General features: G+C 37.3%; 1 protein-coding gene across 15 annotated transcripts in view; it reads left to right on the forward strand.

The window, feature by feature from the left end:
* The window catches only part of CPLANE1 (ciliogenesis and planar polarity effector 1), a 140686-nt gene that overhangs the window by 25907 nt on the left and 100827 nt on the right, over positions 1-13952 (forward strand). For all 15 annotated transcript variants that reach the window (XR_004624326.1, XR_004624325.1, XR_004624323.1 and 12 more), the window contains 5 exons: positions 100-308; positions 506-586; positions 3516-3680; positions 7679-7852; positions 12768-12996. Coding sequence is in view for 9 of the 15 variants with exons in the window: in XM_034657000.1 (XP_034512891.1) it covers positions 100-308; positions 506-586; positions 3516-3680; positions 7679-7852; positions 12768-12996 (858 nt within the window). In the remaining 6 variants the exon portion in view is untranslated. The remainder of the gene's footprint in view (positions 1-99; positions 309-505; positions 587-3515; positions 3681-7678; positions 7853-12767; positions 12997-13952) is intronic.

Consider the following 13952-nt stretch of genomic DNA (forward strand, 5'->3'; position numbering starts at 1 on the left):
GAAGAATACAGGCAAAAATAATAAGGCTAAATAGGAGGCTGTACTTGTTTTTATTCCTAGTCAAATTTGGTTTTGGTGATCACTTAATTTTGTGTGCAGATTGATTGTTCTCTGGAGAGTGTTGTACAAAAAAACTTTATGGTATCAAACACAATTAAGTCGAAGACTTCCTGAAGGTGACAGACAGTTAACTGAAAAGATGACACAGGAAGCATCTACTGTCAAGGCTCTGTTATGTCATATCCAGGCTAACTTACAGACTGCCGGAATTCACATGAACCAAGCCTCGGAACTTAAATCTATCAATGGTCAGTAGTTTATAAACATTTTCTAAGTCTGAATAAGCAATATAGGTAGGTGGGCCTTGATTTTATTAATTGGTTGTGATTATTTGTTTTTCAAAATAGCTTCTGGCTGAGCTATATCCACTAAATTTTAAAATGAAGTAAATTTTTGTAAAGTAATGTCATTAAACATGACAGATTGTTGGTTAAAAACTTTGTAGGTGAAGAGTGTTTCCTGTTAGGATCATATGAAAAATCTGTTCAACTGTGGAAGAAAGCGCTACAAGAAACCCAAGAGAAAGGTAGGAGAGTGTTAAAAAATAATAGTCGCCATTATATTGGTAGGAATATATTTTGGCATGCTGTAGAGCTTAAAAATAATTCCAGGTTTCTGAGTGCTCACAGTTTCTTAATGCTCAAATAGAGTACACAGTGGTAGGCACCTTAACTGTCAGAAATACCTATTTAAAATTATTTTTAGTCTTGGAATTTGTAGCACCAAGAATTTTTTCTGTTATCTATAGATAAGGCTCCTTCTGTCCTTTTTTTTGGTTAGTGATGGGAGCTGTGATTGATGGGGGAAAAATGAGACCTAGATCCTAAATAAAATAATGTTTTGTTTTTTTGGCTATTTGCCACAAACTTAGAGAAACATGGAGCTAAGGATTTCCTGTGAGTTAGACTGTTTGGTTAAGTATGGGCTTCATGGAATTTTTAATGAGACTAGAGGAATGTAGATTCTAGAAGCTGGTGATAGCTGTTATGGTATTGAGGGTGTGGCTAGGATGATAGAAGTTCTCAGCAAGCGACCTTGGAGCTAGCCAGGACTGTAACTACTACATGGTCAGGTTTGGCCAATTATTAAGTTTATTTTCTGACTGCTTTGCATATTTCATTCATTCCCCTGTTTTGTTTTTTTTTTTAAGATTTTATTTATTTATTTGACAGAGAGGCATCGAGAGAGGGAGCACAAGCAGGGGGAATGGGAGAGGGAGAAGCAAGCTTCCCTCTGAGCAGGGAGCCCGATGTAGGGCTCGATGCGGGGCTCAATCGCAGAACGCTCGGATCATGACCTGAGTTGAAGGCAGACTCTTAAGGACTGAGCCACCCACGCGCCCCCATTCCCCTGTTTTAACCAGTATTTATCAAGGACCTGCTGTGTCCCTAATGTATTAGGCACTAGGAATAACTGAAATAAATAACTTTACCCACAGTATGGAGGAGAGATTACATTAAAAAAACTAGTATTTTTCTCGTTATGTTGTTTGGTAGATGCTGGGGAAGCACAGAAGACCACTTCGTACAATCTGAGGCTGGAGTGTAAGCATTAGTCTGCGGAAAACCTGGAGGAGTTGACGTTTAAAATTGAATATAAATTAGCCAGTTAAAATAGGGGTAATTGTTTAACGCAGGAGATAGCATTATAAAAGCAAAAATGTGTGAGAAACCATGGCAATTTGGTAAACTGGAAATTGTTTGATAGGACTAGATTATATGATTTATGTGTGCAGTATTGGGGATAGGGTGGTGAGAGCTAAAGTGAGAGGTATGTAGAGAACAGATGATAAGGAGCATACTGTATGCAATGCTAAGGGATTCAGATGTTATCTCAAAGAGATTGGGATCAGTTAGATACCTTACGTAGGAAAGAGAACTTTTCAAATGAATATAGGCCATTTGGAGCAATGTGGAGGTACAATGTGGAGGATCATTCGTAGGAATGTGGTGTAGATATGTGGGTTTCACATGGAAGCAGGAAAGTTAGTCTGTTGAGGAGATCCTGAATCAAAGCAATGTCAAGAGTACTGGAGAGCAGAGGTTACACTTGACACAATAGGTTTGGTCAGTTGGACTTGTGGCTGAGTAGATCTGGAGAGGGAAGTCTAATGTAGTTCTCACGTTTGGGGATTGTCCAACTGGATGAAGAAGTGTGGCATTCAAGGAGATGAGATGTTCTGATGGAGAAAGGTTTTCATAATGAATTCCATTATGGACCTTTACATTTAATTTCATTTCCAACTGTATCCACTAGGAATGACTTCTAATAATGAAGACTGAAAGTAATAGTGGTTTCAACAAGAAAGAAATTTCTTTTTCTTACAAAAGGAGACCAGAAGTTGACATCTGGGGCTGATTTGGTGTTTCTGTGGTCTAATTAAGGACCCATGTCCTTTAGTTTTTCTACTCAGTCATCCTTCGTGCATTGCTTCCAGTCTTAAGGCCATTACATGAGCTAAATTGGGTACTGAAACTCCAGCCATCTCATCCATATTCTAGTCAGCAGGAAGGAGGGAAGCAGGAAGGGCAAGAAAGGGTGCACCTCCTAGCTGAGTTACCTCCCTTTGAGCAGCTTTTCTGGAAGTTCTACATAGTGTTATCTCTTGGTCCAGAATGCAGTCATTTTTTCACATGGCCACATCTAAGTGAGAAATTGTGATCTGGGTGCATTATTTATTTTTTTAAATATTTTTTTATTTTTAAGTAATCTATACCCAGTGTGGCGCTTGAACCTACAACCCTGAGATCAAGAGTATCATGTTCCACTGACTGAGCCAACCAGACGCCCCTGGGTGCATTGTTAACCCCAAATAAAATTGGAATTCTTTTACTCAGGAAGAATGGATAAGGCGTCAGTTCTAAACACCCTTCAGATTCTTGGACGCAGTGGTCAGGGGCTCCTATCTCATTGAATAGTGCTTCTCCTGGGGGAAGTCTCGTATGTATGGTTTCGTGGGATTTTCTTTTTTACCACGTTTCCTTCTGTTTTATACCATGTGTCCTTGAGATAATGTTGTTAATTTACTTTAGTGCTGAGATGATGAAGATTTGCAGCTTTCTTGGGATAAAATCTTAGTTGTTCTAGGGCCTGATGAAAGATAATAAATCATTCGGAACTTAAAATGAAAAAGAATGAAGTATTGCCGACCTCTTTTAAGAAAAAAACCTTTTTTTGAAGTATAAAACAAATACAGAAAAATTCACCTAATCTGAGTGTACAGCTTTCATAAACTGAACATTCCTGTTTACCTTGCACCCAGATCAAGAACATTACCTTGCTGGGGGTGCCTGGCTGGCTCAGTCAGAAGAGCATGTAACTCTTGATTTTGGAGTTGTGAGTTCGGCCCCCCATTCAGTGTAGAGATTACTTAAATAAATAAACTTAAAAAAAAAAAAAGGAACATTACCTTTCTAACAGGTTTTTAATGTAAGCTTAATTCTTTCTTGTTTAAGGAGGAAGAAGAGCATGTTTTCTTCAGATACGCTATTATCTTTCTCTTTTATACTGCTACCTCTATAGCTATAATTTAAATGATGCTCAAGGATTGTGTGATCAGCTAGTAAGAGAAATATTGAGGTGTTCTCACCTACCTGTAAAAGAAAATGAGGATTGTTCAGGTATGTAAATTTCAACAATCAGTATGTTTAATCTCATTAACTCGTGTTCATAAATTTAGATATGGAATTGCTTATACATAAAAGTTGGTTGCTCTAAATTATGTTATAGTGAATTTTGACCTGTCCGCTTCTCAATAGCAAGCCTCATGGGTTTTTTGTTTTTTTTTTGTTTTGTTTTGTTTTTGTTTTGTTTTGTTTTGTTTTTGTCTTTTTAAAACTTTGGATCCTCAGGGCTTAGTAATAATTACCTGCTCAATTGACAGAATTGTTTTCTCACAGCCATATTTGCTAGACATAATATCAGGTATCCAAGTATTTTTCCTTTATTTATATTTTCTTTATTGCTTAAAGTGGTTTAGTAAAGTGATGAAAATCACTTTCTGAGGTATTCCAACTATTTTTTAAAAAATTCATTTAAGAGGCTGCAGAGTATCTGGATTGCCCTTGTTAAAAGAGGTATATTTAAATTAAGCAATAACCAGAGTGAAAGATATATATGAACACATAATATACCTATAATGTTTATAAGGTAGTAGACCATTCGATGTATGCTATGCATATGAATGTGTCTGAAATGGCCAGTGTATCAGAACTTTCTAACTGGATCCATGACAACTTAGGTTTTTATTGTTTCAGCCACTGTTTATAGATTTCTTACTTTTTGTGATTTTTGTCTTTTAAAATTTTTGTGTTCGTTATGGAAGTAATATATGTTTGTTTTAGATAATTTTGAAAAATATGAAAAAGTATAAAGAAGAAAAATCACTTATAATTCTGTCACTTTTTTGTATGTACACATTTATATATGTATATATTAGAGCTGTGTATTCTCTTTTGTAATCTTTTAAAATTTAATATTTTGATGAATATTTTCCAATGTAAATAATATTCTTTTTTGAAAACCTATTAAGCCTTTCCCCCATTGTTGCACATTTTAGTTGTTGCCACCTATCTACTATTTTAAATAGTGCTGCAGTGTACATAAATTTTTGTGGTCATTACTAATAATTTCTTTAGGATAAATTTCTACAGATGAGGTTATTGGATCAAGGAGAATCCATGGTTTTAAGACTGGTATCAGATTGCCCTCCAAAAAGCTTTGCTAGCTGTGTATGAGTGAAAAATTTTTATATGTGACATTTTAACTGATTGGATATTCTTCATTGTTTCTCAGTGGTGTCACTACGTGATGTAACTTTTAAAATAAGCTGAACCTATATTAATATATTTGTTTTAATTTTTAATGACTATTGTTTAGAATGTGTTAAGTGTATCCCTACCAGATTGGAGGTCCCAAAGACTACTCCCCATGTTCAGTGATTCACAGGGAGGACACACAGGACTCAGTATATAATCGTATTCAAGGCTATGATCTATTACAATGAAGGGATACAAAGCAAAATTAGCAAAAGGAACAGGTGCATGGGATGAAGTCCAGAGGAAACCAGGCACAAATTTCTAAGATTCCTTTCCTAGTGGAGTCACACAGGACACATTTAATTCCTCTAGCAATAGGTTGTGTCAACACATGTGAATATTGTTTACCAAGGAAGCTCATTTTTTTTGAAGATATTATTTATTCATTTGAGAGATGAGAGAAAGAATGATCAGGGAGCCCCACACAGGGCACGATCCCAGGATCCTAGGGTTCATGACTTGAGCCGAAGGCAGACGCTTAACCGACTGAGCCACCCAAGTGCCCCAAGGAAGCTCATTTAGAGATTGAGTGCCCAGGGTTTTTAATTAGAGGCTGGCTAGTCGTGTAGACCCCCTCTGCTTAGCCCATACCAAAATTCTACACTCTCAGAAGAAAAACAGGTGTTCAGCATAAACCACATTATTTCTACAAACGGGTCTCATAAGCCATTCTCATCAGTTAAGGTGGTAGAAATCTTCCCCAAATGCAAGTTCCCAGATGCCATCCCAGGGCCAACATTATATGCAAGTGTTTCGAGTAGTAGGCCTGTTTTGTTATCTCTTTCCTGAATACTTACGTTATTAAATCTTTGTATATAGTCATAATTTAATTTTTATTGCATAAGGTTGCCATTATTAACATCATTAGGGTGCCACATACAGAATTACTATTTCAATTTTTTTTTACTTCTGAATTGATACACTTTTACTCTGACCATCTTTTAGAATTAGGTTGCTCCCCACTTAAGGAGCTTATTTCTGAGATTCCAATAATGAGTTTTGTATGATTAAAAGTACTGGAAATCTTGCCTTTGTATAATTCCTACAATAAGTTTAATGAAGGAGAAAATGATTTGTACCCATGTATTTTTAAGTTTAATGTGAAGAAATAGTATGGTTTTTCTAGACTTTAAATGACCAAACGAAGAATACTGCTTGAAGGCTAATAAGATTTTCTCGAGTCCTTTTAGTAAAAGAAGCTTATTAGCAATAATCTTGAGTGCCTATTCTGTGAGAGGAGGAGTGCAATGTGCTGAGGTATACAGTGGCAAGATAGAAGTGGTTCATATGAATATGGAACTTCATATTCTTGTGAATATATATCAAGTGACTTCTGGGAAAGAAAAATATTTTGCTATTGTTGGGGCCATAAATTTTATTTTTTAATTAATTAGAGAGGGAGAGAGAGAGAGAGAGAGAGAGAGGAGGAGAGGAGAGAGGATCCCAGCCAGGCTCCATACCCTGTGCAAGCCCACTAGGGGCTCAATCTCACAACGCTGAGATGGTGACGTGAGTTGAAATCAAGAGTCGGATACTTAACCAACTGAGCCACCCAGGTGCCTCAGGATCATAAATTTCATAAAAATTAATGTTAACTTAGTATTTATCTACTAGCTTAACTATTTTCGGATTACTAAATGCCAGTTTATATTACTGAGTTTTGATTCTCAAATAGGGATGACACGTTTGCTCCTGCTAATTTATGTATCAGAATCACCACGGAAATGCTGATGTAACTTCCACTCCCCCACCCACTCTCTCCCTCCACCCCACATTTTCCTTTTGTCCCTCCCTCCCCAAAGAATCTTATAATAGTGAGTATTATATGGGAGTGTATCCTAATCCCCAGATCTAATGGTACAGAAAACAGCATTAAGAATCACTGTTGTCAGGGCGCTTGGGTGGCTTGGTTGGTTAAGTGGCTGCCTTTGGCTCAGGTCGTGATCCCAGCGTCCTGGGCTTGAGCATCGAGCATTGGCTCCCAACTCATCAGGGGAGTCTGCTTCTCCCTCTCCCTCTGCCCCCTTTGTGCTTGTGCTGTCTCTCTCACTTTCTCTCTCAAATAAATAAATAAAATCTTTTTTTTTGAAAGATTTTATTTATTTATTAGACAGAGATAGAGACAGCCAGCGAGAGAGGGAACACAAGCAGGGGGAGTGGGAGAGGAAAGAAGCAGGCTCATAGCTGAGGAGCCTGAGGTGGGGCTCGATCCCATAACGCCAGGATCATGCCCTGAACTGAAGGCAGATGCTTAACCGCTGTGCCACCCAGGCGCCCCTCAAATAAATAAATAAAATCTTTAAAAAAAAAAAAAAGAATTACTGTTCTAGTACTTTTCAGATTATTTTTGTAGTAAACTCTGCCTCCTTTCATCAAATAAATTGGAAAGGGAAGGAAAAAGGGAAAATGATGAAATCTAAGCTTGCAAGTCCATCATGCTGATTGTTTTGTATTTATCCTTCCATGTTTTATTCTTATTTTTTAATTTTTTAAAAGATTTTATTTATTTGTCAGAGAGAGTGAGAGAGCTATCCTTCCGTGTTTTAAAATAAAAATGGTAACTTGAAGTCATAGTAGTTCCTAAGTGCATGTGCTCATGATTGTGAGCTAATTATTTTTGTTCTGTTGTCCTCAAGAAGCATAGATGCTATTATAAGTTAGGTCATACAGGTTGTGGGTGCTCATCTCAGAAAAAATTCTTAATTATAATTTTCTTCTTGTATAATGTTGGGAACTTTAAATATTACTACTTTTTGATAGTTTGATCAGAATCTCCTTTGGTCATTTGCTGTATTCTTTAGTTCCTGAGAAGTCCCACTGTGAGTTTGGAATGACTAGAAATGCTCGTCCGGAGGCTGCAGTGAGGGTTATCCAGTCCATGGCTCGTTTCATGGCCGCCTATTTCGCCAATCAGCTGCTTTACATTTTGCCACCTCACAGTGTGAATGTTCTTCCTCCCCTTCATGTTGAAACAGGTAATATAGTAAGCAAATAATTTTCTCACTTTGTTTTTTCACATAGTATTTAAAATCAACTTATATAGTGATCATTATTCTTATATGGTGATCATTATTCTATGGAAGTAATACTGTTCTAGCTTAGTGTGTGACCCATAGATCCTCAGTGACTGTAAATGAATAAAATCTGAGAAAGGTAATTGCTTGGGTTTGTTTTTGTTGAGTATGGATTTTTAATTACAAATTTTAGACAAATTGGTATTTTTTATAAAGTTTCCATTTTTAAAGTAAAAGGACTGTCATTTACATAAAAATGTGGAAATTTAACAAATTTTGAGTATGCTAATTTAGAATTTAATTTTTTTTTGGATGATTTACTTTTATAATTCTCTTTGGATATTTATTTGCTCTATTTAATCATTTTATTAATGTTAAAATGCACCACAGATTAGTGCAGAGAGAACTGGCCTGCCCTCATGGAGAGAAAATGTACATAGATTTCTATGATGTTCATTTTATTCCACTAATTTTGTTAAGTGTCTGCTGTGTGCCAAGCAGTGTTGTAGGTGCTAAAAATATATTAACTTGCACCATATGAGATTAATAATATGAAGATATTTGTAGTTTTTAAATTTTGTTTTGATGTATAAAATGGACTTATTCTGACTGCCATGAACAAAACAGGTAAAATACCTGTTCTTTTATGGAGTTTACATCTAACAGCTTGAAACAGAAAATCAAATAAATGAGTACATAAACAACATATATCAAGTGGTGGTAATTGGTATGCAGAGAATTGAAGTAAAGTAACACATTGTGACTGAGTGGGTATTTCAGATGGNATCAGGCAGAGGGGCGCCTGGGTGGCTCAGCTGCTTAAGCATCTTGACCTTTGATTCTTTTTTTTTTTTTAAGATTTTATTTATTTATTCGACAGAGATAGAGACAGCCAGCGAGAGAGGGAACACAAGCAGGGGGAGTGGGAGAGGAAGAAGCAGGCTCATAGTGGAGGAGCCTGGATGTGGGGCTCGATCCCAGAACACCGGGATCACGCCCTGAGCCGAAGGCAGACGCTTAACCGCTGTGCCACCCAGGTGCCCCTAGGGTGAACTCTTAATGACAAGAAAGAGCAGCTATGGACTCATGAGGACTTAGAGCATTCTAACGTGAGCCTGCACAAAAGCCCCAGAACAAGAACAAACTTGGTGCATTTGGGAAACTGGAAGGCTGGTGTGGCTGGAGCATACAGGACAAGGTGGAGAGTGATAGGATGTGAAGTCAGAGATAGGGGGCCAGACGTTGTGAGCCAGGAGAAGGAATCTCCACTTTAAGTACAGTGGGCTTTCAGCAGGAAGTAACGTAAACTGATAAATTTGTACACATACATTAGAAGAGTACAAGATGTAAGGTAATTAGAAGTTTAATAGAGGGGGCGTCTGGGTGGCTGAGTCTGTTAAGCATCTGCCTTCAGCTCAGGTCATGATCGAGGGATCCTGGGATGGAACCCCGCATCGGGCTCCTTGCTGAGCAGGGAGCCTGCTTCTCCCTCTGCCTGCTGCCCCCCTTGCTTGTGCTTTCTCTCTTTCTCTCTCAAATAAATAAATAATTTTAAAAATTTGATAGAGGTAGCAACAAGTGGTCAGCAAATTTAATCACAGAACCATGGATTTTGAACTGTGTGTTCAGAGTCTTCTGTAACTGTCTCGGTGTGGGTAGGAGCAGAGCACTAGCCCCACCCACTTGAACACTTCAGCAGCAGTGCTAGTCCCTCTTCTAACCTGGGTTCTTCGGGAGGTTCTGCTCCCCAGAGAGTCATGCGTGTGAGTTAGAATCAGAAGGGAACTTATCTCATGGTTTCTTTTCTAGTAGGTCCCTGCCTCCCTGGGAAGAAGAGTTGGTCCTGACCTGATTATGGCTTCTTTTTTTTTTTAATGTTTTTTTATTATATTATGTAAGTCACCATACAGTACATCCCTGGTTTTTGATGTAAAGTTTGATGATTCATTAGTTGCGTATAACACCCAGTGCACCATGCAATACGTGCCCTCCTTACTACCCATCACCAGCCTATCATCCCATTCCCCCGCCCCCTCCCCTCTGAAGCCCTCAGTTTGTTTCTCAGAGTCCATAGTCTCTCATGCTTCATTCCCCTTAGGGAGCTGGTGTGAACAGAAACAGGTGCTGAGCTTCCACCAGGCTCTGTCTGTTCTCCTGTCCATCCACCATTGTCCTTTACTACCATGTCCTAACTCAGATTAAGCTGGGGCTCCCTGCCTTTTCTGCCTAACAGCATGTGCTCCTTTCACTTGAATGCTTTCCTCTAAGCCTCTCAGATACATATTACTTATTTCCTTGTACATCTGATATTACAGTTGACCCATGAACAGCACAGCAGTTAGACGTGCTGACCCCCTGCACAGTCAAAAATTCACATATAACTTTTGACTCCCCCAAACGTAAACTGTCGTTAACCTACTGTTGACCACATGCCTTGCCTATAAGATGAACAGTTAATATGATTTTGTATATGTATAATATACTGTATTCTTACAATAAAGTAAGCTAAAAAATGTTAAGAAAATCATAAGGGAAAGTACATTTATATTACTGTACTGTGTTTATCCAAGGAAATTGTGTATGAGTAGACCTGCACAGTTCAAACCCACAGTTGTTCAGGGTCAACTGTATTTATTTCATTACAGTGGTTTTATATTGAAGCTCTCTTTTTTGTTACATCCCTAGGTATTTATCACTTGTATTTTATATTTTTGGTAGTAATGTGTCTGACAACAAATTGTATCCTTAATCCACATTATTTTACTGAAGAGGAGTAAAAAATCATGTGGTTTTTTGAAAAACCTAAAAAAAAAAGGTCAAATTCGGACTTAGAAAATGTGTCTCATTTTCTTATCTTTCCTATCCTACATTATTTATAGGACTTTAGCTGTTTGCCATAATCTTTATTTTTTCAGATTACTTTGCATACCTAGGGAAGATTGATCTTGATCATACTGTAGAAAGAAAGGTGATACAATTATTAAATTGTTTTGGACATATTCATAAACATTCATAAAAGCTCAAATACATATGCTTTTATTCCTTATGTAAATATCTTCCCAGTGAGAGGAGAGGCTAGGAAAGAAAGTTTTGTGATCTTGGGGCGCCTGGGTGGCTCAGTTGTTAAGCATCTGCCTTCGGCTCAGGTCATGTTCCCAGCATCCTGGGTTCGAGCCCTGCATCGGGCTCCCTGCTCAGTGGGAAGCCTGCTTCTCCCTCTCCCACTCCCTCTGCTTGTGTTCCCTCTCTCCCTGTGTCTATCTCTGTCAAATAAATTAAAAAAAAAAAAGTTTTGTGATCTCTTCCTAAGCCTGAGACTGTGATTATTGAAAATTTAAATACTGAAACATGATATATGTATCTTTTAGTTTCTTTAGTTTTCTAGTATCTTGAAAAAGGTTATCTCCAGGCTTGACTTAGAATAGATTTTATGTTAATCTTTTAATCAGAACTAATGACAGAATGTATTGAGGATTTGAGTTGCTTATTTGGTGTGATGTTTGCTGTATGAAAGCAATAAAATTTTCAGAAAATTAAATCATTGAAGTTCTTTTAATAGTATGGTACCTTGCTTTTGGTAAATAAAAAAGTAGGAAAAATTTTGTGAATCTCCAGGCTTTTTGCCTATGCAGAATCATTCAAGTGAATGACAATTTTTTGTGTCTATCCTAATATGTTTGTTAGAAAGCTAAAGTGTTAGTGTTTGGTATGGACAGAGACTAGGTCACGTGAGAAACTAATCGTTTCAAGGAGCGGAAACCCATGTATACCATTTGCCAGTTTTATTTTGAGGAAGTAAGTGGGAATCTTAACAATATGTATTTTTTAAAAAATAGTAGTTGAGTAAATTGTATTTCCAAGGTGCTTATTCATGTTACTTTAATTAGGGAAAGGTATGGAAGGCTAGGGAGAAGGATATGACTCTTTGTATTTGATCCCAGGCCAGACTGAAATTTTGTCCATTTAGTCAGGATTATTGAAAATCACTCTTTTCTACTTTCTTATGAGCACTAATATATTGAACACCTAATGCTTGAGTTTTATGTCAGATTGGTTCTTTATTGCAAGACACTGTGAGGAATACAAAGTCATGTAAAATGTATCTCTGCTCTCCAGATTTCTAGTAGGAGAAATAGAGATGTATTTCAGAGCAGCCCACAGTAATAAAGTATACACTGTGGCCCAGTATATTTAAGCGTGTATATGTATGTTTATATTATCTGACATAAAGTTTCATTAAATTGTATTTATATTTGTTTTATGTAATGTACTCAATGCTGTCTCTTCTCTTTCTGTATCCACTCTGTTATGTTTCGTTTTTTAAGAATGCTGGCATTTACTTCATGACTCACTAATGAGGCATTTTCTTCAGTGTTAAAAAAAACCAAACCTAGAGTATGTTAAGTATTACTTTAAGCCATTTTAAAAAAGATTTTATTTATTTGAGAGAGAGAGAAAGAGAGCATGAGCTTGGGGGGAGAAGCAGGGGAAGAGGGAAAGAGATATGGGAGGCAGACTCCCTTCTGAGGGGCGGAGCCCACCGTGGGGCTGGATCCCAAGAGCCTGAGATCATGACCTGAGCCGAAGTCAGATGCTTAACTGGCTGAGCCACCCAGGCACCCCTATGTTAAGCCATCTTTCTTGTGATTTTGTGTAGAAAATACTAATTAAAGAGACAGGGGCTCCTGGCTGGCTCAGTCAGTGGAGCATGTGACTCTTGATCTTGGGTTTGTAAGTTTCAGCCCCTCATTCGGTGTAGATTACTTAAAAATAAAATCTTAAAAAGAAAAGAGAGAGAGAGAGATGTAATTATGTGAGGAGGAATGAGTTCTGATAAATGTAATTGTAATATCCATTTTCTTTTATTTACTTGTAGAACAGTGCCTTCGACTTATTCCTCTACAACACTCTAAGGTGGCCAGTGTTGTAAGAGATCAGAATCTTTCTGATGTGTGGACAGTTGAATATGCCTTTGAATTGTTACTTATTGGTGGCCTAGTTCCAGAGGCTGTGTGGTTGGCACATAAACTTGGAGACTGGAAGACATCTGTTTCCATTGGTGTGGCTTTCCAACTGTTCTGTAAACATGATAGCAATTTCATAAGGTATGTATTTTTAGGCAAATTTAGGTTAAGAAATAGTATAATAATCTATTTTTTATTTCTCTCATTGCCGGCATTTACATATTTTGTGGAATCCTTAGTCCAGCATTGTCCAAAAAAACTGTTTTTGGTGTTAGAAATGTTCTATATGTGCAGTCCAGTATGATAGCTATTAGTCACATGTAGCTATTGAGCACTTGCAATGTGACTAGTAAGACCAAGGAACTGAGTTTTCAACCTAATTTAAATTTAAATAGCTAAATGCAGCTAGTGGTACTGTGTTGGACAGCTCAGCGGCTTTCTTGTGTTAAAACTTTTATTTAAAAAAAAACTGAAGTTTTATTTAGCACATTTGTTAGTAATGCCCTCAAAAGGCTTTTTTAAGGGGCGCCTGGGTGGCACAGCGGTTAAGCGTCTGCCTTCGGCTCAGGGCATGATCCCGGCGTTGTGGGATTGAGCCCCATCAGGCTCCTCCGCTATGAGCCTGCTTCTTCCTCTCCCACTCCCCCTGCTTGTGTTCCCTCTCTCGCTGGCTGTCTCTGTCTCTGTCGAATAAATAAAATAAAATCTTTAAAAAAAAAAAAGGGCTTTTAAAAAAATTTTTTTTATGATTTTTAACTTTTTATTTTGAAATAATTTCAGAAATATAGAAAAGTTTCAAAGATAGTACAGACAATTCTTGTGTACCTCAAAAGGCTTTTAATCAATGGGAGAGTTTGTCTATCTTATGTAGGATTTGAATTTTAAGCTAATCAAATATCTATATTTTAACTTTTTTGAATATTATGGTATCGCTGTATCTTTGATATTTTTCAGTTCAATAATTCAACATATATTTACTTATTAAGTAACTTTTCTGTACCAAGCTCTATGCTAGGTATTTTAGTGGATATAAACTTAAATGGCACATAATCTCCATGTTTAAGGCATTTATAATTTAATGGAGAAATTAGGACAAA

Source organism: Ailuropoda melanoleuca, chromosome 3 (genome assembly GCF_002007445.2).
Source record: "Ailuropoda melanoleuca isolate Jingjing chromosome 3, ASM200744v2, whole genome shotgun sequence".
NCBI classification, from domain to species: domain Eukaryota; kingdom Metazoa; phylum Chordata; class Mammalia; order Carnivora; family Ursidae; genus Ailuropoda; species Ailuropoda melanoleuca.